A 25,015-nucleotide genomic window follows, 5' to 3' on the forward strand; every position below is an offset into this window, starting at 1 on the left:
TTTTGAGTTAGATTTCTGCTATCTGATCACCATTCTAAAATCTGAAGCCTTTGCACCATTCAGTTAGGAGAGTTGACACTTGAAAGGAGAGGGAAATACATCATAAATGGCTTTTTTCCAGTTTTACATCAACACCTGGGTTCTTGTGTCAGGAAGTCGAAGTCCCACCAGACCTCCGCACACTAGAACAGTTGAAGCTAGAAGAATGGGGATTGCTTTGGTGATGCCAACAAGTGAACCAAATATTAAGTTTCCAAGTACAGCTGCTGCTTTGCATAGTGCGTTCAAAAAGCCAAAGCCTGTTGCCCTAAAAGAAAAAAAGAATAACATTAAACATGCTTGAAAAATTAAAGCCTTTGGGACAGATCCTGAGTGGGGGTAAATCAGAGTAGCCCCATTAACTTCAGTGGAGCCATCCCAATTTACATCAGCTGAGAATCTGGCCTCTTGATTTTATAGTGTGCCAACAAAACAAGGGGACAATCATCTTTGTATGGGGAACAGAAAGTTTTAATTTCCTCCAGCTGGCACACCTGATCAAACAGTACTTGGTAGAAATGCTCATATGATCTCAGCCTCGTATAATAATGAACATTAAGACTTTGGACATGAACCAAATGGGGGCTTGAAAAATGGGTCTTGGGCTGGAGGTGAGATGTAAGGGTATGACTACACAGCAAAGAAAACCCCACAGCACCGAGTCTCAGAGCCTGGGTCAACTGACCCAGGCTTGCGGGTGCGGCTATAAAATTGCAGTGTAGCCACTCAGGCTCGGCCTGGAACCTCAGCTCTGAAAGCTTGCAAGCAGGGAGGGCCTCAAAGTCCAGGCTCCAGCCCCAGCCTGAACCTCTACACTGCTATTTTCAGCCCCGCAGCCCAAGTCCCCGGAGTCTGAGTCAATTGACCCAGGCTCTGAGATTTGGTGCCACAGGTTTTAATTTGAAGTGTAGACGTGCCCCAAGAGATTCTGCAGGACAGGGAAGGGAGGTGGTTTGCTAGCTGAGAATCTAACAAAAATGCATCTGAGTGGACATTACTTTATGGAAACATATTATATGATCCTATTAATATTCGGTATCAAAGTCCAAAAGTAACTAACTAGTCTGCTTAGCTGATGACAAGGTTAAAACTAGATATGTTCTGCAAACTGCTTTGATTTTAATAAACCTTGTTTAATCATGAATATATCTTATGGAGACTGTTACTTAGGTAATTTTGCACAGGATGTCCCAAAGAGAACAAAACCTCTAATAGAAACAAAAAAAGGCAAAGAGTATCAGCAGTGTTAGTTAATATGGGTTTGGACAGAGGTGTCCTGTGTCATCAGGGGCTTCAGTCAGAGGAACACAAGGGTGAAGCCTGATGGCCAAGAAGACGACACTGTAGTGGGATGTTGTACAAATGCTGAAGTCAACAATCTTCTTTTCCAAGAATTCTTATGGGACAAAAACCATAAATGTTGATATCTATTGTTTCCACATTAGCTCTGTGAATTATGCACTTTCTGAACTCATGACACACGATCAGTCTTGCTGTGTGATTATAACCATCATTGCTATATTAGACCCTTGGCATGTACTCTAGTGCCCACAGGTCACTTGCAGCCAACAGCTGTGTTTTATGATTCCCCTGCAACCTTTAAAATACTTGGACTTTAGCAAAATATTGTTCCATTTGATTAAAGTATTGATTATTCTTTTTTATGCAACACATAGTGCCCCTTTAACATACCACACTAGGGAAAAAAACTCAGTGATATGTCTACGGGGAAAAGAGACAGGTGGATGGGAAGCAGAAGCTATCAAGAGATACTGCTTGAGAGGGTAAGCAGGAGAGTCCTGGGAGGCCCACTTCGAGTGGCCACCAAATCTAGGAATTGTACCTTTTGTCCCTTAGGTGGCTATTACTCTGGTATGTAAGCATTGCCTGCAGCCAGAGAGTCTGCTGAGAATTATGCTTGAGAGGAGAAACTAAAATGCCTTGGAACCTTTGAGGCTGCAAGATTTGTGGCACAAGAGAGGGAATAGTGCAGACCTGTGAGACTCAGTTTTTAAGTGAGGAAACTGAGGAAGCCCTGTAAATATATTACCCAAGAAGCTATTGAAACCCGCTGACTGAGAGATGGACCAAAGAATCTACTGCAATGTTGCCTGAAAAGCTGCTAAAGCCACTGCCTACTGAGGAAGCCCTAGGAATGATGATCACATGATTACCTGGTCTGTTCATTCCCTCTGGGGCACCTGGCATTGGCCACTGTCGGAAGACAGGACACGGGGCTAGATGGACCTTTGGCCAATATGGCCATTCTTATATTCTTAAAAACTGTTGAAAAAAACAATTAAGGGGAGGACTATGGGAACCTTGGGAGGCTGGCAGCTCAACCGGTGCTAGTTCTGAGCTAAAATATAGCAGCACAGTCAGGGATAGCATGGGCAGCAGCTTGGGCTAGCCTCCTGAGTACAAACTCGCCTGGACCCCCGGATACGTGCTTGGACAGCTAGCCTGAGCCACTGCCCGTACTACTGCCAGCCACACTGCTATATTTAGTGCACTGGCTTGAGCAGAGCTAGCGCATGTCTGTCTACCCATGATGGGAAGCCCATTCCCAGCTGCAATGTAGATGTACCCTTAGAGGGGCCCTAGAGAGCAGGATGTGATTTTCTCGATCTCTCCAGGAGAGTCTATGTTGTAAGGTGAGGCTCACAACGAGAGGAGTGCCATAGTGCAAAATAGGGCATCACAGAATATCAGGGTTGGAAGGGACCTCAGGAGGTCATCTAGTCCAACCCCCTGCTCAAAGCAGGACCAATCCCCAATTTTTGCCCTAGATGGCCCCTTCAGGGATTGAACTCACAACCCTAGGTTTAGCAGGCCAATGCTCAAACCACTGAACTATCCCTCTCCTGCATCAGTATAGTGGTATTTGAAGGAAGTTGACTGGTACAAGGAGGACCTTTTGGACGAGCCGTATCTCCAGTCTGACTGGTGCTGGCGGCAATCGTGGTGAAGGCAGAGAGCTTGATTGGTACTGGGAAGAGTATCATGGTAGAAGAAAAGGATTGATTAGTAAGAGAAGTGGGTATTGTTTCATTTTTGTCTTTATTTATGCACAGAATATAACCCTAAAGATATATAATTTATTTGTTATGATCAGTACTTATAGATAGATAGATATGGGCTGTCAAGTGATTTAAAAAATTAATTGTGATTAATTGCGCTGTTAAACAATAGAATACCATTTACTTTAAATATTTTTGGATGTTTACTACATTTTCAAATATATTCATTTCAATTACAACACAGAATACAAAGTGTACAGTGCTCACTTTATATTTATTTTTTATTACAAATATTTACACTGTAAAAAACAAAAAAATTGTATTTTCAATTCACCTCATACAAGTACTGTAGCGCAATCTCTTTATCATAAAAGATGAACTTACAAATGTAGCATTACGTACAAAAAAACTACACTAAGAATAAAACAATATAAAACTTCAGAGCCTACAAGTCCACTCAGTGCTACTTCTTGGTCAGCCAGTCACTCAGACAGACAAGGTTGGTTACAATTTGCAGGAGATAATACTGCCTGCTTCTTGTTTACAATGTCACATGAAAGTGAGAACAGGTGTTCACATGGCACTGTTGTAGCTGGCGTTGCAAGATATTTACGTGCCAGATGCACTAAAGATTCATATGTCTCTTCATTCTTCAATCACCATTCCAGAGGACGTGTCTATCCTGATAATGAATTCTGCTTGATAACGATCCAAAGCAGTGTGGACTGACGCATGTTCATTTTCATCATCTGAGTCAGATGCCACCAGCACAAGGTTGATTTTCTTTTTTTGTGGTTTGGTTTCTGTTGTTTCCGCATCAGTGTGTTGCTCTTTTAAGACTTCTAAAAGCATGCTCCACACCTCTTCCCTCTCAGGTTTTGGACAGCACTTCAGATTCTTAAACCCTGAGTCCAGTGCTGTAGCTATTTTTAGAAATCTCACATCGGTACCTTCTTTGCATTTTGTTAAATCTGCTGTAAAAGTGTTCTTAAAATGAATAACATGTGCTGGGTCATCATCTGAGACTGCTATAACATGAAATATATGCAGAATGTGGGTAAAACAGAGCAGGAGACATACTGTACTCCTTGCAGGGAAGAATGTAACAAATTTAATTGATGCATTATTTTTTTTAATGAGCATCATCAGCATGGAAGCCTGTCCTCTGGAATGGTGGCCAAAACATGGAAGGGGCATACGAATGTTTAGGATATCTGGCATGTAAATATCTTGCAACGCCGGCTACAAAAGTGCCATGCGAATGCCTGTTCTCACTTTCAGGTGACATTGTAAATAAGAAGCAGGCAGCAGTATCTCCTGTAAATGTAAACAAAATTGTTTGTCTTAGCAATTGGCAGAATAAGAAGTAGGACTGAGTGGACTTGTAGGCTCTAAAGTTTTCCACTGTTTTGCTTTTGAGTGCAGTTATGTAACCAAAAAAAATCTGCATTTGTAAGTTACACTTTCATGATAAAGAGATTGCACTTCAGTACTTGTATGAGGTGAATTAAAAAAATGCTATTTCTTTTGTTTATCATAGTGCATATATTTGTAATAAAAAATAATAATATAAAGTGAGCACTGCGCACTTTGTATTCTGTGTTGTGATTGAAAACAATATTGAAAATGTGGAAAAACATCCAAAAATATTTAATAAATTTAAATTGGTATTCCATAGCTATAAGCACAATTAATGCAATTAATATTTTGAGTTAATCACATGAGTTAACTGCAATTAGTTGACAACCCTAATTTTATATATATATTTATATGCATACCTACACACACATATGCACTTGTTGTAGCTTCCACTAGTGTCCGAAAGCCAAAAATTTGCCCAAAAGATTATGAACACTGAGAAAAACAATATTTATGAAGCAATAACATAATCCTTTTCTGTCAACAGGTCTCAGCCTAAATGCAGTAAAAGCTAACTGAATAAGAGTTAACAGAACCAACAAAAGAATATAGATCTAGCTAATGCAAATTTAGACACGTCTAGACATTAAATCTTTGGAAGGGCAATGCTAAGGAACATATGGGGATACTTTTTATATTACTCTGTAGAGGTAAATTGCTTCACAGATGATATCTGCTTACATCATCTAGTTATAACAAGGGCCTGCATATAATTTCCTGAACATTTGGAACATTTATTTTCATATCCTGTGCTCTACAACGAGCACATTCCAAACCTGCAGTATATTCCGGGACTGTTATCAGGTGGATGTCTCTGTATTTTAACTCAGACATGAAGGTACTTTTTAAATATGGTATGTCATATATTTGAACTAAATTGGTGCAGAATTCAGGTACTGAAAAAACCCAGCTCTTTTTTGCAAAAAACTAATTGGCATAGTCAAACTTTTGCAACTGGATGGTGCTGCTAATTTTGTGATCTCATTAACGTTGTCAAATGATCATAAAGAGAGATGAATAAGACGGTTAAAATAAGCCCATTTTTCTTTGTCCTTGACTGTTTCAAGGTTTTAAAGCAAACACCTCTGTAGTAAATTGGTATTCAGAGCCATTGACCATTATCTTTGAAAACTCGTGGCGAACCGGGGAAGTCCCGGATGACTGGAAAAAGGCTAATGTAGTGCCAATCTTTAAAAAAGGGAAGAAGGAGGATCCTGGGAACTACAGGCCAGTCAGCCTCACTTCAGTCCCTGGAAAAATCATGGAGCAGGTCCTCAAAGAATCAATCCTGAAGCACTTGCATGAGAGGAAAGTGATCAGGAACAGCCAGCATGGATTCACCAAGGGAAGGTCATGCCTGACTAATCTAATCGCCTTCTATGATGAGATTACTGGTTCTGTGGATGAAGGGAAAGCAGTGGATGTATTGTTTCTTGACTTTAGCAAAGCTTTTGACACGGTCTCCCACAGTATTCTTGTCAGCAAGTTAAGGAAGTATGGGCTGGATGAATGCACTACAAGGTGGGTAGAAAGCTGGCTAGATTGTCGGGCTCAACGGGTAGTTATCAATGGCTCCATGTCTAGTTGGCAGCCGGTATCAAGTGGAGTGCCCCAAGGGTTGGTCCTGGGGCCGGTTTTGTTCAATATCTTCATAAATGATCTGGAGGATGGTGTGGATTGCACTCTCAGCAAATTTGCAGATGATACTAAACTGGGAGGAGTGGTAGATATGCTGGAGGGCAGGGATAGGATACAGAGGGACCTAGACAAACTGGAGGATTGGGCCAAAAGAAATCTGATGAGGTTCAATAAGGATAAGTGCAGCGTCCTGCACTTAGGACGGAAGAACCCAATGCACAGCTACAGACTAGGGACCGAATGGCTAGGCAGCAGTTCTGCGGAAAAGGACCTAGGGGTGACAGTGGACGAGAAGCTGGATATGAGTCAGCAGTGTGCCCTTGTTGCCAAGAAGGCCAATGGCATTTTGGGATGTATAAGTAGGGGCATAGCGAGCAGATCGAGGGACGTGATCGTTCCCCTCTATTCGACATTGGTGAGGCCTCATCTGGAGTACTGTGTCCAGTTTTGGGCCCCACACTTCAAGAAGGATGTGGATAAATTGGAGAGAGTCCAGCGAAGGGCAACAAAAATGATTAGGGGTCTGGAACACATGAGTTATGAGGAGAGGCTGAGGGAGCTGGGATTGTTTAGCCTGCAGAAGAGAAGAATGAGGGGGGATTTGATAGCTGCTTTCAACTACCTGAAAGGGGGTTCCAAAGAGGATGGCTCTAGACTGTTCTCAATGGTAGCAGATGACAGAACGAGGAGTAATGGTCTCAAGCTGCAGTGGGGGAGGTTTAGATTGGATATTAGGAAAAACTTTTTCACTAAGAGGGTGGTGAAACACTGGAATGCGTTACCTAGGGAGGTGGTAGAATCTCCTTCCTTAGAGGTTTTTAAGGTCAGGCTTGACAAAGCCCTGGCTGGGATGATTTAACTGGGAATTGGTCCTGCTTCGAGCAGGGGGTTGGACTAGATGACCTTCTGGGGTCCCTTCCAACCCTTATATTCTATGATTCTATGAAATGCAATCTTTTGGTCTTTAAGCAGTCTCCATGCATAAAATGTTGCATGAAATACCATGTTGTTAATTGTGACCAGGAACAAAAATAAGATGTTCAAAAGAATGAAGAAAAATGTCTGAATAATGTAGTCCTTTCTTGCTGCATCTGAACAGTGTTCTATTTTCAATCACCTCTGATCGCTGATTTGAATCTTGAAACTATGGGTCTGACTGTTCGTGCCATGTGCACCAATAAACATGAACAAGAGTTTCGATGCTCAAGGAAAGCAGAGTCAGACCCTACAGCTTTAAAATACAAACGTATCTGTTAAAATATTTGAGATTCAAATCAATTATATCCCATATTAATACTTCCCTTCACTGCACCCATAACTCATTCTAGGAAGACAGAGGCACTGCGAAATGTTGTATGTATCTGCCCCAATCCCCAGGCACAACAGGGCACAGTCTTGCCCCTGTATCTCTGTATAGCTGCAATCCTTGCTTCTGTGCTTCAAAGAGGAGATGAAATGTACTGACATTCTAAGAATCATCAAGGAAACTTGTTTCAGAGTAGCAGCCGTGTTAGTCTGTATCCGCAAAAAGAAAAGGAGGACTTGTGGCACCTTAGAGACTAACAAATTTATTTGAGCATAAGCTTTTGTGAGCTACAGCTCACTTCACCAGATGCATTCAGGAAACCTGGTGAATCATCAAAGCACTCAGTGTGGATTGAAATGCAGATGCCTGAAGGCATGAAGTCTTTACCAAACATTGTACCAATCGGCACTATATTGATCAGTTAATGGGCAAATCATTGGCACAAACTCCTGTTTTCTAACTCTATGTGAGGAATTAGCTGTGTGATTCCCATTAGGGACCGGGGAAGTTATTAGTCAGAATCCTGTGCAGAGCTTAGAAAATTGACAGGAACACATCACATCAATACTGATAGTGCAGTGGGGTGGATTTGTTCAACTCTTGAAAAATTATTTATTTTATATCTTTTAATAATAATAGAATAACAATATGGGGGTGTGACAGGTCTGCCAATGCAGTGGCAGTTAGAGGGTAGGTTTTAATTCTGGTGCAAGGGAGGCCTGGTTTAGTTAAGCCATGACAAAAGGAAATGGCTTCCTTTAGCCAAAGTCGCAAATGAAAAAAGTGGCTAAAAATGGGAGGTTAGTGACCCAAGCCTATAGATCACCAGAGCTCTTTCCCTGAATGCCATGTATATTCTTCTGTGGGCCAGGTACTTGTACCATTAAACTTAATGGTCTGGCCTTGCAGCCGTAGCACCTAGTGACTGTATCTTCCTGAAATCCCAGCAGCATTTGAAGGGGCACCTGTCTGTACAGGCTAGGGATTGGACACTTTAGTTTCCAGACCCAGTGCCAGGTTCCATCCACGTCTTCACATAAGACTATGAATAGCATTATCGTGGCTCCCCGAAATATATGTGAGAAGATATAATGGAAGCTAGCAGTTTTTCCTCAATATGCTATGGCCAATCTTCTAACGTTAACAACTCAAGCAGGTCTGTTTTTTTCCTCCCTTTCACATTAGGGCACAGTTTCATATCCTAGACTAACAAGGTGCAAAATTTTACCCACAAGTAGGACCACAGAATTTGCCTTTCTGCATCAGATTAATGGTTCATCAAGGACAATTGTATAGTCAGGTTATAAATCCCTGAAATGTGATCATTTCACCATTGAACATGGAAGTATAGAATTGGAGATATAAGAAAAGGAATTACAGTCCGAGAATTAGAGGTCCTAGATTTTTACATCCTTGATGCTAAAGAGTGAGAGGGAGGGAGGAAGGAGATAGACACTCTGACAAGTACCTAGATAACTAGATCAAGTGAGTTAATAAAATCCATGTGCTTTTTACAAAAAGTTTTTCCAGCTGAGTTTATCTGAAGTCATCTGCTGGACAGGACAAGTGCAATTCAGCAGAGGGAATGATCAGAATTATATTACATATGAATCCTCCTTGAGATCATATCTGAAACAAAAACATACAGCAGTAGCCTAAAAATAAAGACAGCAAAGAAAGACTTGTGAGGGTTTTAGCCAGGAGAACAGGTTCAAAAATTCCACTACTCTGCCTGTGTTGGGGTGGAGCAGAACAGAATACAAATAAAAAATATGAGTAGAAGAGTCAGAGTGGTGAACAGATGTTCTAGGTGACTGTACCTGCTACTAGTGTGGGGGAGAGGAGAAAATTCCAGTATAGTTTTAGATCATTCATGTGCTTTTATAATTTTGTAAGGCCACCAGATACTCTGGTGATGGATGTGAAATAAATGGAGCAGACAGAGAATAGCAGACTAGATATCTTTGCAGCATTGAGGAAGAGACTTTAGTATGAATTGATGAGGAATCATAACCCCAGTAATTAGGAAGTGAATTATTTACAGTTCAATACACAAAGGAATGAGTTCACTATTCGAATGCCTGCACCACTGGGAAAGAAAAGGGAAGAAACTTGGGCAATTTCTGAGGCATTTTATGTCATAAGAAAACAAACATGAGTTTCAACAGAGTGCAGTTGAACCACATCCACAGGATGGCAGTAGAAAATAACTGCCAGGAAGTGTACTGTGAATCAGTGACTGCAAAGCTATGTCAGAGATGAATACAAAATTTCTCTTCTGACAGCAACAACAGTACTTATTTAGGGTACAGTATTTTAGGGTTTAAAATATCCTGTGGATGATGTTTATCACTCTGGGGGAGTTCTCCAGGCTCAGAAAGGGAAACGAAGTATGGGTGCACTGAGCAGTAAGTAGATCTGTAATTTTTCATTTTTGACCGAACTCTATGCACTCTTTTCAAATGCTTTGGGAAAAAGCAGGATGTGATGACTGCATTTTAAAGTACATTGTGAACTCTAAATTCGCTGGCCAAGATCAAAATCCAGATGTCTGGCAGCTCTAGTGAAGTTAATGAACTGTTGGGTTACTTGATCTAATGTGACCGGAAGGAGGTACAATGAGACGACCATACTGATCAGTCTTATTCCAAAGTCCACTTAGGTTTGGCTTATTTATCTGGTCACAGCTACTCCTGGGTGAGAGTTCTAACTTCTAATCCTGGTGCTCCCCAAACTCGTTCACAAGAAGCTGTTGTCATTTAGATGAATGTAGCAATTGAATTTTAAAGTAAGAAAATCTTCCTAAGAGACTTTTAGCCCTATTCCATTCAAATGTGTATTACAAATAGAGCTGGTTGCCTGTGCAACCCTAATTCTACCTCGTCGTGCATCTGCAGTATGGTACAGTCTTTCATCACTTGACTGCATTCTATTTTTTCCCACAGGTCCCCTACCCGATCCAGTGTACAGTGCACATGGACCTGCTCTGGAGATAAATCAGGGCTGTACAATGAAGGACACTGTTGTCTGTAGGACCCCTGCCTCATTTGCTGACCATACTGTGCCTCAGTTCCCCCTGTGTGAAAAGGGGACAATAATACCACCGTGCCTCACTGGGATGTTGTGAAGATTAATTAATTAATGACTGCAAAGAACTAAGAAACTACAGTAGAGCACCTTAAGGGGAAAAAAAACCATGGGGAAATTAATAATTCCGTAGGCAGTGCAGGGTTTGGATGGTGTGCAGTAAATAATGCCTGGAACCACATGCTAAATAAAGATAAAAGAAATATTGGATAGCATGCTCAGTGAGGGAACACTGTCCATCCTGTACACTGAATGAGTCAGGGTCCCATCAGAAAAATAAATATAAGGGGCATATTCGAGGTTGCTAAGCAACCTTAATTCTGGCATTTCCAAACTTGTGAGTGCTTGACTTTGCAACCTTAATAATGTTCTTTTAACATAATTTTATTTTGTGTAATTGAGATACAATTCTGATAAGAAAAAATCTCATGGAACAGAGGGAGAAATATTTTGAGATTGCATGAAAATACAAGGCAGCACTTTCCTTGTCAATTAATCTGGGAAGATCTTAAGGGTTCAGAACCTATATTTCTTAAATGTGTGGAAGAGAGAAGGTTTGGGAGGACCTCAAGTGGTTGTAGGTTGATTTGGGCCAGATACTACAGGGACTGAGAGTCTGAGACTAATCAAAGGCTTTCTAGAACCAGTCTCTTGGCTGAGCAACCCATCTTGAAGGAAGGTAATGCTCAACAAGTGACTATCTTTAATGACCTGTTTTATGCTGTTGGAAACTGGACTAATGCAGAAAATAAACTGTTATAAACTGGACTAATGCAGCTAATCATTATTGTATTGTACAAAAATGTGTGTATAAAGCAGTAAAGAAAAACCCAGAAGTATCAGAGTCACTGTTGTGTACATTTAAAATCCTAATGAGAGAATAGGTGTATCTCCTATTTCACATTCTATGTAGTCTCTTATATTTGCAGTTGAACAGCTCTAATGAAGATTTATTCTGTATGTCCAGACAAAAAGTATGACGATTGAGTTAGTACATAGCAGTCATTTAGGACAAACTGCACTAAATGGAGTATTGTAATTACCTCAAACCCAAGCATTAGAAAACCCAGGAAACTCACAGTTAAGGTTAAACTTAAAAGAAATCTAAACATGTTAAGGTTCACAAATGCAGTTAGGTTACTGAAACAACCCACACTATCCTGTAGTCATACCAACACAGGGAAAAATTAAAAAGATGTCACTGTATGTCATGTACATTGATTATTTTAAAAATTTACATCCAATATGTTAAATTGTACTACAAGTAATTTATGTATGAAACATCTAACCTATTAACCCTCATGACATTGGCAAATTGTCAAGAGTGGGGTCCAGCTAGCTTCTAAGACCTACTGCGGAGCTGTGCTGGAAGGAAGGGAGGGGTTCTTGGGTTGGATCACTTGCGTATGTTAAGCCTCACCTCCCACAGCTGGAAAACACCTGCTTTTTTTCTAGCCCACTCTCCAGCTGCACCTTACTTTCCTCTGGTTCCTGACCTCTCCTACAGGCAGGGAAACAGCAGAGAAAGCAGTGCACAGCTGGTAGTGGTAAGTAACTGATAATATAGGACAGAATGGCTCCATGCAGGGGAGAGGGCTGGCAATCAGGAAGAGGCAAGACAGTACCTTAAGACTCTCAGCCAATTTTGGACTGGGCCTGTGTGCTAGTGTGCAGTCAGGTGAGAGTAAAGGAGCATTAGGAAGATCTGAGAGGTCTCAGAGGGACAGGGAAAGGGTAATCAGAACCAGGGATGGAGGCAGGGATGGAAGAGTCGGGGGAAGGAAGGATGAGCAAACAATTATTTGGAAGGTTCTAAAGGTTAAGAAACTTTTATGATGATCTAGAGACTGATACACGATAAGGGTACATGTGAAGTCTACAGATAAATATTTACCTAATAGACTATAACAGAAAGAATTGGTATGTCAGCCTGTGTTGTGTCAGTTGTGTCAGCCTGTACTTGGATGTCTTCAGTGTTGTTGTAGCTGTGTTGGTCTCCCGTAAATGAGAGAGACAAGGTGGGTGAAGTAATATCTTTTATTGGACCAACTTCTGTTTGTGAAAGAGAGAAGCTTTCAAGCTCCACAGAGAAGAAGAGCTCTGTGGAGCCTGAAAGCTTGTATTTTGAAGAACATTTTGGAAAGTGCATTTTTGATGCCTCAAAATTCCCAGGGCACTAACCCACATTGTGAGACATGATCTATTAAATATCCGATAAAGTTTGAACTATTAGAATTAAAATATTGTCTTTATACACCAACTTCTAATACAAAATAATAAATTATGTAGCATCTAGCACATATTTGGTGCTATATAAATAATAATTGCTGTAATAATATTTTCTTTGAATCATACACTCATCCACACACTCAAACACACACCTGATCTTTCAGCTAGAACACTGTTTCTGATTGCTCCTCTGTAGTTCCATCTGACTCCCATAATATATACCAGCAGCTCATATAATAGAATCATAGGACTGGAAGGGACCTCGAGAGGTGATCTACTCCAGTCCGTAGACTCATGGCAGGGCTAAGTATTATCTAGACCATCCCTGACAGGTGTTTGTCTAACCTGTTCTTAAAAATCTACAATGATGGAGATTCCACAACCTCCCTAGGCAATTTATTCCAGTGCTTAATCCCCCTGACAGTTAGGAAGTTTTTCCTAATGTCCAACCTAAACCTCCCTTGCTGCAATTTAAGCCCATTGCTTCTTACCCTATCCTCAGAGGTTAAGAAAAACAATTTTTCTTCCTCCTCCTTGTAACAACTTTTTACATATTTGAAAACTGTTATCCTGTCCCCTCTCAGTCTTCTCTTTTCCAAACTAAACAAACCCAGTTTTTTCAATCTTCCCTCATAGGTCATGTTTTCTAGATCTTTAATCATTTTTTGTCACTCTTCTCTGGACTCTCTCCAATTTGTCCACATCCTTCCTGAAATGTAGCACCCAGAACTGGACACAATACTCCAGTTGAGGCCTAATCACCGCAGAGTAGAGTGGAAGAATTACTTCTCGCTTCTTGCTTACAACACTCCTGCTAATACATCCCAGAAGGATGTTCGCTTTTTTTGCAATAGCGTTACACTGTTGACTCATATTTAGCTTGTGGTCCACTATGACCCCCAGATCCCTTTCTGCAGTACTCCTTCATAGGCAGTCATTTCCCATTTTATATGCGTACAACTGATTGTTCCTTTCTAAATGGAGCACTTTGCATTTGTCCTTATTGAATTTCATCCTATTTACTTCAGACCATTTCTCCAGTTTATCCAGCTCATTTTGAATTTTAATCCTATCCTCCAAAGCACTTGCAATCCCTCCCAGCATGGTATTGTCCGCAAACTTTATAAGTGTACTCTCTATGCCATTATCTAAATAATTGATGAAGATATTGAATAGAACCGGACCCAGAACTGATCCCTGTGGGACCCCACTTGCTATGCCCTTCCACCAGGCTTGTAAACCACTGATAACTACTCTCTGGGAACTACTCTCAGAGAACACTTACTTCCCACAGGAGTCTAATTACTTCAGTGGTTTTTGGATTAGGTCTATAGTCCCTCTTTAGAAGTTGTACTTCTTCTCTGCTCATGGTTTCCTAGGCAATGTAGATAGAACCCCAGAGCCCATGGAGCCTCATAAACAGGCAAAGGATAGGTGTCACTACAGGGAGAGAGGGATCACAGGCAGGCAGGAATTGGCACGGGAACACACTGAGAGGGGAAGAGGTGGCCAGTTACAGGAAAAGGAGCAGCAAATTGAGTCCACGCAAGTGTTACTTTTCACATAACTCTGCAACCATAGGGCCAGCCCTGCATATAAATAACCCAGAAAGCCACTGTTAGGGCCACATTTCCAAAAGTGTTCATACTCAACGGCTCCCACGACCAGCTACAGGTGGTGCTGGGAGCTGAGGTCTTGTGAAAATCTTGCCCTTAGTATATATTGCGAATGGCCAGTCAAAGATCAGCAGATTCTACCAACCAGCCTTTTTATGTAATATAAAAATATTTGCTCTCTGGTTGAGCCCTTGTACAAGAAATTTCAGCTGGAAATCATCTTTTGTGGTGGAACTGTGGGCAAGTGTTATTGTGTGTCAATTGTTTTAAAGGGACAAATAGGAAAACTCTTTGTTGTAGAAGTGGTATTAGCAGAAACTGCTAAAGAGCAACGATTAAGTATAGATGTAATGCAGACTCATTAGGATATATGCTGACATGTAAAAAAGTAGATGGAGCAGTTACCAGTAGTAACTTTTTATTATTATTAAAAATTATTATATTTTTTCTTCCACTAAAATTAATGAGTTTTACCACAGTAATTTTCCTCTACCCGGCTTTAATAAAATATTTACTTCTATTACATTCAGGAATGCCAGGAAAATAGCTATCTGTAAAGAAGGTTTATAATGCTTGGTTGATGGGATGATTATTACCGGAAGAGCTCTTCCTGAGGTGTAATAAAAACACTGTGGCATAAAAACAGAATGCTTGGATTCATAAGTCATCTGGTACGGTTATCCTGAGATAGCTACAACAATGGAGATGAACTGCCAGTGTAAAAAAAGAAAATATCTTTGAAGCTTTTCTGCGAAAGAGGAACTTGAGGTGAATGTTGTACCTATACTTGGATCTGTAATTTCTCCTTTCCCGAGGAAAGGTCTATGCCTATATTCACCCCAAAAGCTTGGAATAGTGTGTAAGGCATTAGGCAATAAGCAGCCTCTGGGTATTTTTATGTCCTGTATTAGAAATATCTAGTGCCTTAATGACACAATGTACAATAACGTGAGAAAAGATGCCCCCCAGGCTTCACTGACAGGAATCTGAGCAATTTCAACAGAAGCATTTTTTCAAGAATAAAAGGAAGAAAATAAACTGTCTCAGTTTTCAGATCTACTCGTTTTACTCTTGATGAACTACAACATCTTATACATCCTTGTCCTTCTAATCCCTTCATTGACATTACACCAATGATCTAGAGCTCCAATCTCAGTGTTAGATGAGAAACTTTCTTGCAGAAATTGGAAGTGGCCTGGGGGCCCTTCAAGAGGCTGGAAAGGTCAGAAACAGTGTTCTAGAAGCTTCTTTGTGGCTGGTTAATGAAGAGATCATGTAGATACCTGCTGACCCTTCATACAAATCCTCACAGGACTGATTAATAGTTCATACTGGGCCAAACCCATTAGCCTTCCCAAAAGATGCTATCAAATCCCAGTGCCAGTGATTATATTATAGTCTCCACATCATTTCTAAGTCAATAAACAATTATACTTCGGTTCAAATTCTGCCCTTTAGTTATGCTATTGTAAATCCAAAATCAGTCCACTGAAGTCAGCAGAATCACTACAGATTAGCACAGTCTAAATGAGAGCAGAATTTGAACCTACATGTTTCATATCAACTATACTTCTTATGGTATTAATTCAAAAGAGCAGGTATCTGATGCAAAGTATGTCTCAAACCATTATCAAACAAACCACTCAGAAACCAGATTCTTTTTTCCTCTGTTTGCAAGAGAAAAGAGGAGTGGAAAACTAGCACATTAACACAGTGTAAGACTGAATATGTTTTGCAATGGAGCCAGCAGAACGAACACAGTTATATTTCAATGTACCTTCTGTCTGTAGGATACAGTTCCACAGTAATGACATCAAGGGAGTTCCATGCTGAAATGGTGAGACCATTGTACAAACACAGCATGCCTATCATCATGGATTCACTGGTACCAAACCACAAGAAAAAACAGCTAATTCCAGAGAGTACCATAGAACCACCTATATTCAAGGCAGACAAAAAAATAGTCATTGTTTTTACAGAATAATAATATTTATAATCTTGTTTGTTTTGCATAACAATGGCCTTTCCATATTGGAGGAGTTTAAATCACTAAACTGCACATTTGAATTTAAAACTAAATTCTAAAACAGAACCAATTTCTTTGGCAACTATCTTCTTGCAATTACAAAGAATGCATTTACATACCATATTAAACTAACAAGAATGACTTAGTAGGACTCAGTCTTTATATAGGATGTTGTTCATAGAAAATCAACATAATAAATTACTTGGTTATTTAAGTAAAATGAGCATAGATTTGTCATTATGAAGAGTCAACATCTAATTTTCAACCTCCACTAAGGTCCCAAAATAGAAACCTGCCTATGGGCTCCTCTAAATTACACGAGCTAGATGGTTCCCTACACTCACTAAATGGTCTGCTCCACCATCTGAGGATTACCTGTGCACAGCTCCCTCTCCCTTTAATGGAGCAAGCCAATACTGAGCACTTTTAAAAATCCCACAAGTGCTTAAAATATTATATTTATTTTATTTTATGGTAATACTGAGTGATGAACAAATATATGGCAATTGAGAATTGGCTGGGCTCCTTAGCTGTTAATTTCCAAACTTTCTAACATTTGGGTGTTTTTGAATAGGTGTTTAGGATTATACACTACTGAAAAAGTCCCTGGAAGGGATTTCTTCTTGCCTTTGTGAACAGCAAACCCTAAAAGAGAAAACTTTGTCTTATCTAGACTGCTGTAGGTTTTTTTTTTTTAGGATTTTGGCAAAGCCCTACCTAACATCGTTAAACGTCCAATTCGGTCCATCAGAAGAGCAGATACAATATTCCCTGGTAACACAGCCAAAGTTCCCAGGAAATTAACAAAGTAAATCCAATAGGCACTGTAGTCATCATCAAAGGTAATCTGACATCCTGTCTTGTTATGCTTAAATATGCAGTTTATAAATTCGGTGTCAATGAATTTATATTGCTCAAGATCTGTGGAAACAAAGGAAGTGTCAGCTAAAAAAATATCAGCTAACTCATAACCCTGCAAGAAGCATATGATTCAAAACATCCCAAGATTAGACACGCTGATTGATAAATAGGAGCTTACATGCTGCTTTGCTTAGTATAATATGGCCAGTTACTGCTGTAAATTGTTGGTATTTTCCCCCCTTATATATAAACACTATCCAGATGAATTCAGAGCTCATGAAAATAAGGGACTATGGCCTTGATCCAGCAAAGCACATAAACTGGTGCTTAAAGTTCCATACGTGCTTTGCTCAGCTGGAGGCTGATAGTACAGCCTACCACCCTGCATACTGAAGATTTACAAACTTCCACTACTTAGCATTGTCAATGTTCCTCAGTCTTGTTCAGCTACAGACCTGGGTCTCACTTGAACAGAGACTGTCAATCACGTCACCTTTTGGTGGGTTTGTGGTGAGGACAAATGTCCACTGGAAACTCAGATGAGACTCATTTTCATTTGGGATCAGGATGTATTAGCCTTCAATTGCAGTTCTAATCTAAAAAACTGACTGCAAAAATGCTCTGGAATAACTGAGAGGCAACTAGCTCACCTCTTAACAAAAGGATGGTTTTTCTAAGGGCTTGTCTACACAAGGCAGCAATGCCCTCCAAAGGGGTGTAAATTTGAAGGTGCTCTAATACCCCGTGTAAACCCTGCTGATGTGCTGATGGACTAGGAACCTTTTAGAACATGTCAGCAGGGTCTACACTGGGCAGTTACTGCACTTTCCAATTGACACCCCTCAGGTGCGCATTGCCGCCCCATGTAGAGAATCCCTAAGTGCCAGCTCTTCAAACACAGCCTGAGGTGTGGGTTTTATTTGTTTCCTTTTTAGTGAGACGCAAATGAGGCCAGAGCAACAGTGACTGCTCCAGTTTCCACCTTGTTGTCATATATGGCCATTTATTTCAAGGGCACTCAATATTAGCCCTTGACTGTGTTAGGATTTGAACATAGCTCTCCAGAGGTATAAAGCTAGTGAGCTCGCTCACTGGGTTTTCATGTGTTACGTTTCGAACCAGGAAGTGAACAAGCTATTAAAATGCAGAGGGTTTTCCCCCAGTGTCCTCCAAACTCCCTCTGGAAGATCAGACCCTGCATTTTCCCCTCTGTTTCTCTTACTCCTGTCAGCCTCAAGGCCCTGAGTCACATAGACTTTCCCTTCAGGCAAAGAGGGCTGGCCATTTTTACCTCGGAAGCCTACCAACACAGCTTGCAAGATGGCCATGTGGGAGAGCAATAAGAGTTGCTACATCCCGCAAATGTTAAGCCAAGTGAACCAGATTCTCATCTCATTTCAACTGAACAAAATGTAGCTACTCTGGATTTACAACTGTGTAAATAAGATCAGGCCCTGGCCCATCGTCTCTGCAATATTCCCACCTCTTATTGGCCTATGTAGTGGAGGGAGAAGAAAGAGAGAAAGAATGGGTATGAGTTGTGAACTCAGATACCCTCCCCCCAAACATGGTAGCATATTGCATATCCCTACTAGATAGCTATGCCAGCTCTGGCACTGATCTTTGTAAAGCTCCCATTCAGCCACGTCAGATATAAGCCTAACTAGAGCAATCACTGTACAGGTAAACAACCTTTCTCCTATGCGTTCTGAAACTCCACAGAGATCATTAACAAATGTAAAAGATTTAAAATTCACTCCCTGAATTAATAGTGAGCATACGATCTTTTAAAAAGGGTCTGCTCCTTTACATTTTTTTTTATTATTATTGAGCATGTTTATTACAGTAGTGCCTAAGGACCAACCAAGCGTGAGGTCCAATTGTGCTAGGCACTGGACAATCACAGTAGTAAATAGTCCCTTCCCGGAAGAGCTTGCAGTCTAAATAGACAAGACAGACACAGGGTGGGAGAAGGGGTTTAAACACACCAGCACAGTGTGTGCTAATGCAACAGCAAATGCCATGTTATTTCCACTTTTTTTTTTTTGTATACACAGGTTTAGTTAGGAAAGAATCAGCTAAATGGAAAGAAAAGGGATGGGGAAAGGATACATTGAAGGGCAGGGAAGTGAGGGGGACAGGGCAGGAGAGAAGAGGGTAACCGACAGCTGTGGAGTGAAACTGAGGTGAAGAGACTATGTGACAAGGGAAGGAAGAGGGCTGCAGCAAACAGCCAATCAGCACAGGGCAGAGAAAAATCTAGTCAAAACTGTGGAAAGCTTTCTGAATGTCCAAAGGTTCCTGCCTCACCCTAGTGCTGGAGTCTCTGTCTTGTATTTACATCTGTTGCTTTTACAGCTATTGCACTCCTGACAAGCAGGCTTTGTGAAATAAGACCATGGTAGTTGGATAGTGAAATGATTTTCCTTTCAGCATACCTGTGCTGGAGAAGTTGGTGTCCACAAAAGTACAGTTCCTGAAGTATGTGCTCACAGAAGTAATGTCCTCAAATAAGCAATTCTTAAAAAGGGAATCTTCAAAGGTTACTGATTTAAACTTCATCATAATAAACCTGCCCAATACAAATAATTTCCATCAGTCTGCCTTCATGCATCATGATTAAAGATTCAGCTGTACAGTCTTACATGGACGCCATTCTCAGAAGTCCCATACTCACAAACATAATACTTCCTGCAGAGTCAGAATGGCTGATTGACTGATGCTGTGCAACCATTGTTGAATACATTGATTTCACAAAATGACATGCCCACACAGCTGCCGGGCATACCTTTTTCATAGTTAATACAAGGATAAAATATTTGTTATCACCAATCTCTAATCAAAATGTAAAGAACCTCAGGACTCTGATGTAATATACTTATAAAAGCAATATTAAATAGCATTTCACAAGTGCTACTGTATTCTTCGCTAAGGCTCCAGAAATCTGGCTTCTTGGAATAAATGATCAGTGTAGATGCTAACAGATTTTAAAGAACCTTTATTTCTACAACCAGACAAAACCCTCTCCATCAGGTCAGGCTCAAACACATTTTGGCCCAGATTTTAAAAAAATGTTTATACAAAAATGCTGGAAGACAGTCACAAATATTGCACGTGCAGATAACCTGTTAGATGTCTAAATGGAAAATATGTTTATGCTGCTACTGTGACTGAATGTGCAATTGTAATTATTGTGCATAGAAATTATGCACATGCATTTTTGTGCACACTATTCTAAAATTACCCCTTTCTAGTTCCTAGCTCTTCTTACTTTCTGGCCCTTTCTTCTTACTGACTCTCAGATAACTAATACCATAGCCTTTTGACCTGTTGTTTAATTAATTTTAAAAAGTGAAGGAAACCTATTAGATAACCATACATATAATAAAAACATTAGACTCAATATTCTTAGGCAAAGACTACACAACAAACTTTTTGCCAACATAGCTATGTTGGTCAGGGGTAGGGTGACCAGACATCCTGATAAAATCGGGACTGTCCCGATTTTTAGTTCTTTGTCCCACGTCCCGACCGATGTATGGTCGGGACGTCATTTGTCCCAATATTGCGGCTGTGGCCCCTCCGGCGTTTTTTTTTTTTTTTTTTGCTTCAGCATCTTGGCTCTGGCCCCCCTGCTCTTTTTTTTTTTTTTGCTTTGGTAACTCGGGCCACTTTTTTTTCTTTTTCTTTTTTGCTTCTCCCATGTGTCCTGATATTTTTTCCGATTCATCTGGTCACCCTAGTCAGGAGTGTGATGAGGTGTGATCTGTGACCAACATAGCTGGGTCGGCAAAAGCCCTTTGTGTAGAATCATTTGTACCAACAAAACTGCACTTTTGCCAGCATACGCTGCATCCACCCTAGGATCACTTTGCCAGTATAGTTATACCAGCAAAACCTTCTAAATCTTAGTCTAGCTAAAATTTCTACTACACAAACTTATCGTATCTTATACTTAACAACTTATTTAAGTTTTAGGTCAAAGAGCAATTTTCTTCTTCGGGTAGGAGTTCGGGGGTGGAAGAACATCAAACAAGTTTATTGTGAGGTAGATAAAAATGGTGGGAATTAAGCTTTCTCAGATAAAATTGCTAGAATCACATTTTTTGTGGGAAAAAGGGGACCCAAAATTCTATTTTGATTTTCATAGGTTACTGGCTAATGACTTTGCTACTAGTATTGGACAGGAAAATGATGCCTCCAGTCTATTAATTAACAACTGTACCTTTTCTCATCTGTGACAGACTCTGATTAAAATCTCATGTCAACCCATTATCCTTTTTCACAACAACAACATGCTTAGTCTTCCTGTTCAAAAAATTGTCTCGATTGTTTAAAAAGGAACAAAGAGCAACAGGACCAACTAATCGAAACAGAAGAGACAGACTGTGTCCCCTGCATACTGCAAGATGTGTCTTTTGCATTTTGGACAGGAAACATATTTTGAAACAAAATGGAAAAGAAAACCTAGCTGCTTTAAAACTGGTGTAGATTGTTGAGATTGTTTGAATTCAGATCCACCCAGATTTAGAAAGTTAGAACGCCGAATATTGTTGGAAACGTGTTCTGATTAGGAGAGATTATGAAAAAAGGAGCAGAGGGGGCAAAGAGAAAAAAATCCACTGACCCCCTCCCACCTCCACCCCCCCCAAAAATAGTGAATCTTTTTTTGGGGGGAACAAACCCAAAACTTTACACTGCTGGGGAAAAATGGCTCAAGCAGTTCACCAATCCCAAATATCAAAGTTGGCATACTTTACAGATTCAGGATAGATTTGGGAGCCTTGGTATTTTTACAAGCATTTTTATTTGGATGTGATCTGCAGTACCTGGGCTGGCAGAGTGCACAGCAACCAAAATTTACTGAATGATAATAAATGGCTCCACTTTTTAAGATAGCATCCATCTCCTGAAATGGAACTAAATTTGGAAGGCAGAAGCTAATTTAAAATGAAATAGGCTAGTCAATTTTCCATTGCTCTGCATTGAGCAAAACTTTAATTGCTTCCAAATTCAAATTCTTATTAAAAAAAGAATCCTTCTTATATTACCAAAAACTTTAATATAATAAACTTAAATGTAATTTTATTATATAAATAACAACTATTTAGTACCACAAGGCTTAGAACCTTAATATAGTTTATATTATATACATATGTATTGTAGACAGAGACCAGACACTTAAAACAATTCTGTGACCATAGAGTGGTTAAACACAATTGGGTTGCTTTGATGTCTTTATATAAGTAAGTCATTTAAAATTGTGCTCTGTAAAATTCTAGCTAGTGCCTTCAGACTTCTGGACTCAATTTAAAAATAAAAGGACATTGCTCATCTGGGTTTTTACTTTTTACAATGGTTCAGACTTTCTGCTGAATGCCTCTGGTATTTATCTTTTCAACTATTTTTTCCCCTTTTTAAAGATGTCATCCTGTAAGGTGCTCAGTGTTTCTGAAGCTCAGCATTTTGTCAGAAGAGATCCTAAGTGAGTACCAAGAAAGGAAAAAAAAGTAGAAAGGAATAAAAGAAAACAACCCTTTCTCCCACCATTAGAGATACATCTCCTGCATCCCCACATGCCACACACATTGGGTCTGAAAATCTGAGTCCCCTGGTGAAAGTAAGCACCAATAATGTGAATCCTCTAGTCTGGTTTATAAAGATAACCAAGGCCTCAATCCAGCAAAAGGGATCCATCTACATGAACCCATAACCCATGTACAGTCCCCATATACTTCCACTAGAGTGCAGGATCAAGCACCAAGGAGATAAGAATAGAATGACTCTTCCAAAAATTCAGTGTAAACAAACCCAACCCAATCAACCTATTAACGGTCAACATCGAAAAAGATTAGAGTATTAAGAGTTTGTCTACGCAGTGCAGCAAAGTATTCTAAAAGGGGGCAGTGAGAGTCAGAATGCTTTCCAAATCTACCATTTTACCGTCTAGACAAGCCCTTAGGCAGAAACATAAAATGTTAGTGAAATTAATGATATTTTCTTAACCAAAATCTTTTTAGACCTGTCATTGATGTATGATCCATTGATGTGAATCTGATTTTCCAATGTGAAGTTGAAGCTGAAATCTGTAATTCTCTCTCCATTAAAACGCTTCACTTTGGATGCATATTCGTCCGATTGCAGATGTTTAATGACATCAGGGAACCAAACAGACAACCCATAGTAGCTGTGAAAAGCAGAAGCGTTCAGTCACAAAGCTCACCTTAACTTCAGAAGAATGTACAGACTAGAGAGACAACCTACAGCATCCAACTACTTAAAGCAGATAACTAGATCTGCAGAAACACTTCTACTTCTACCTGAATTTTAGATTTTTAAGCTTCAAGCATAAGAATGCTTTTAGGATCAAATGCATTTTGCTTGCATAATGTCAGAATAGTGGGATCCCTCACACTCTTCATCTGTGTGAGAGGGGAGGAATAAATCCATCCTCCAATCAGGATCAGAGCTCAGGGGTGCAGCATAGACCTCCTACAGCTGCTGGTTTAACCTGATGTGCTTTCAAGGTTGTTAGGGCCACTGGAACTGTGTGGTCACAGATCCCTCCATTGATTCACACTGTAATAGTTCCCTATCCCAGACCATGCAGGGCCAGCAGAAACACCACCAGTGGGATGCAGAGAGAGTGGAGGCCCCCGGCTCAGATTTTCTGCCAGCCGCTCATGCTGTGCGGTCCCAACACAGAGTTTAAGTGGCTGGGAGAATCTTGCCCAAGCTCTCTTCACTACAGTGAATGTCACTGTGAAGTTTAAACTCTTAGTTAGGGATTGGGCCCCAGCAAATTTACACTGCATAATGATTACAATGGTCTGAGCTTTTGGTGACTTATCCTTAGACCTGAGAGGGACATGATTGCTATGGAAATTCCCAAATCAAAGTAAGCTGATGGGTGTATCACTTACTCTAGCATTAAGGTCTCAAAAATGTTATCTGGACTCAGAGGACAACTGGCTGGAAGCTGGAGTGGATTAGAGTGGAGTGCAGGTTGGGGCACTTTGTATGGTGGGAAGTTGCAAAAGAGATAAGGAGATGCTGTTATGGAAGGGATCCTGAAGTAGAGGTGGTACAGAGCGCTTTATGAAGGTGGAGGAAAGCTGAGGAACTAAAAATTAGTTTCACTCTCCTTCAGTTCCTCAGTATACTTCAATGAGGATAAATTTAGCACAGCAATCATTAATTATGATTAAAAAATACAAGAAAAGTTCATTTTCTGACAGCTCAATTTAAATCTATATAGAACGACAGTCATTAGGTTAATAAGGAAGCAAATAAGTGAATTACTGTAGCATCTGTTCACCAATGAAACATGTGCATGGAACAATAAGCCACAATAATGATATTATTAAGGATTTATATAATACTTTACATCTTCCAAGAGCTGTACAAACTCTGACCCTTAATCCCTTTTTTTCTCATGGGAAATCTCTTTTTATTCAAGAAGATAGTGCACTGGGCCTATATATTCAGAAGTGACAAGTGATTTGGAGTTCCTTAATTTTTGGTCACACGACTCAACACCTTGAAGAGTCCTGACTTTCAAAGGGTACCAATCCTCTGAAAGTCAGAGCCCTTTAAGGTGACAGCTGGGAAACCAAAAATGGAGTAACCCCCAAAATATGATGTTTTATTTAAAAGGTGATTGGGTAAGTATTGTCAGTAAGAAAAGAAAATCACAATGACAAAGCAGATTTGCATTCCGTATGACCAGCAGCATTAAAATTAATATGTATTTCAAAATTTACAGGCTAAACAT

At 40.1% G+C, this 25,015-nt stretch overlaps 1 protein-coding gene across 3 annotated transcripts in view; it reads right to left on the bottom strand.

The window, feature by feature from the left end:
• Window positions 1-25,015, bottom strand: part of SV2C (synaptic vesicle glycoprotein 2C) — a 216,921-nt gene that overhangs the window by 9,086 nt on the left and 182,820 nt on the right. For 2 of the 3 annotated variants that reach the window (XM_048851524.2, XM_048851525.2), the window contains 5 exons: window positions 23,264-23,428; window positions 19,680-19,813; window positions 17,098-17,301; window positions 16,132-16,291; window positions 134-307 (listed from right to left, as the gene is read on the bottom strand). In XM_048851524.2, coding sequence (XP_048707481.1) covers window positions 134-307; window positions 16,132-16,291; window positions 17,098-17,301; window positions 19,680-19,813; window positions 23,264-23,428 — 837 coding nt within the window. The remainder of the gene's footprint in view (window positions 1-133; window positions 308-16,131; window positions 16,292-17,097; window positions 17,302-19,679; window positions 19,814-23,263; window positions 23,429-25,015) is intronic. The other variant, XM_048851526.2, reaches the window with a different exon arrangement.

This window comes from Caretta caretta, chromosome 5, assembly GCF_965140235.1.
Source record: "Caretta caretta isolate rCarCar2 chromosome 5, rCarCar1.hap1, whole genome shotgun sequence".
NCBI classification, from domain to species: domain Eukaryota; kingdom Metazoa; phylum Chordata; order Testudines; family Cheloniidae; genus Caretta; species Caretta caretta.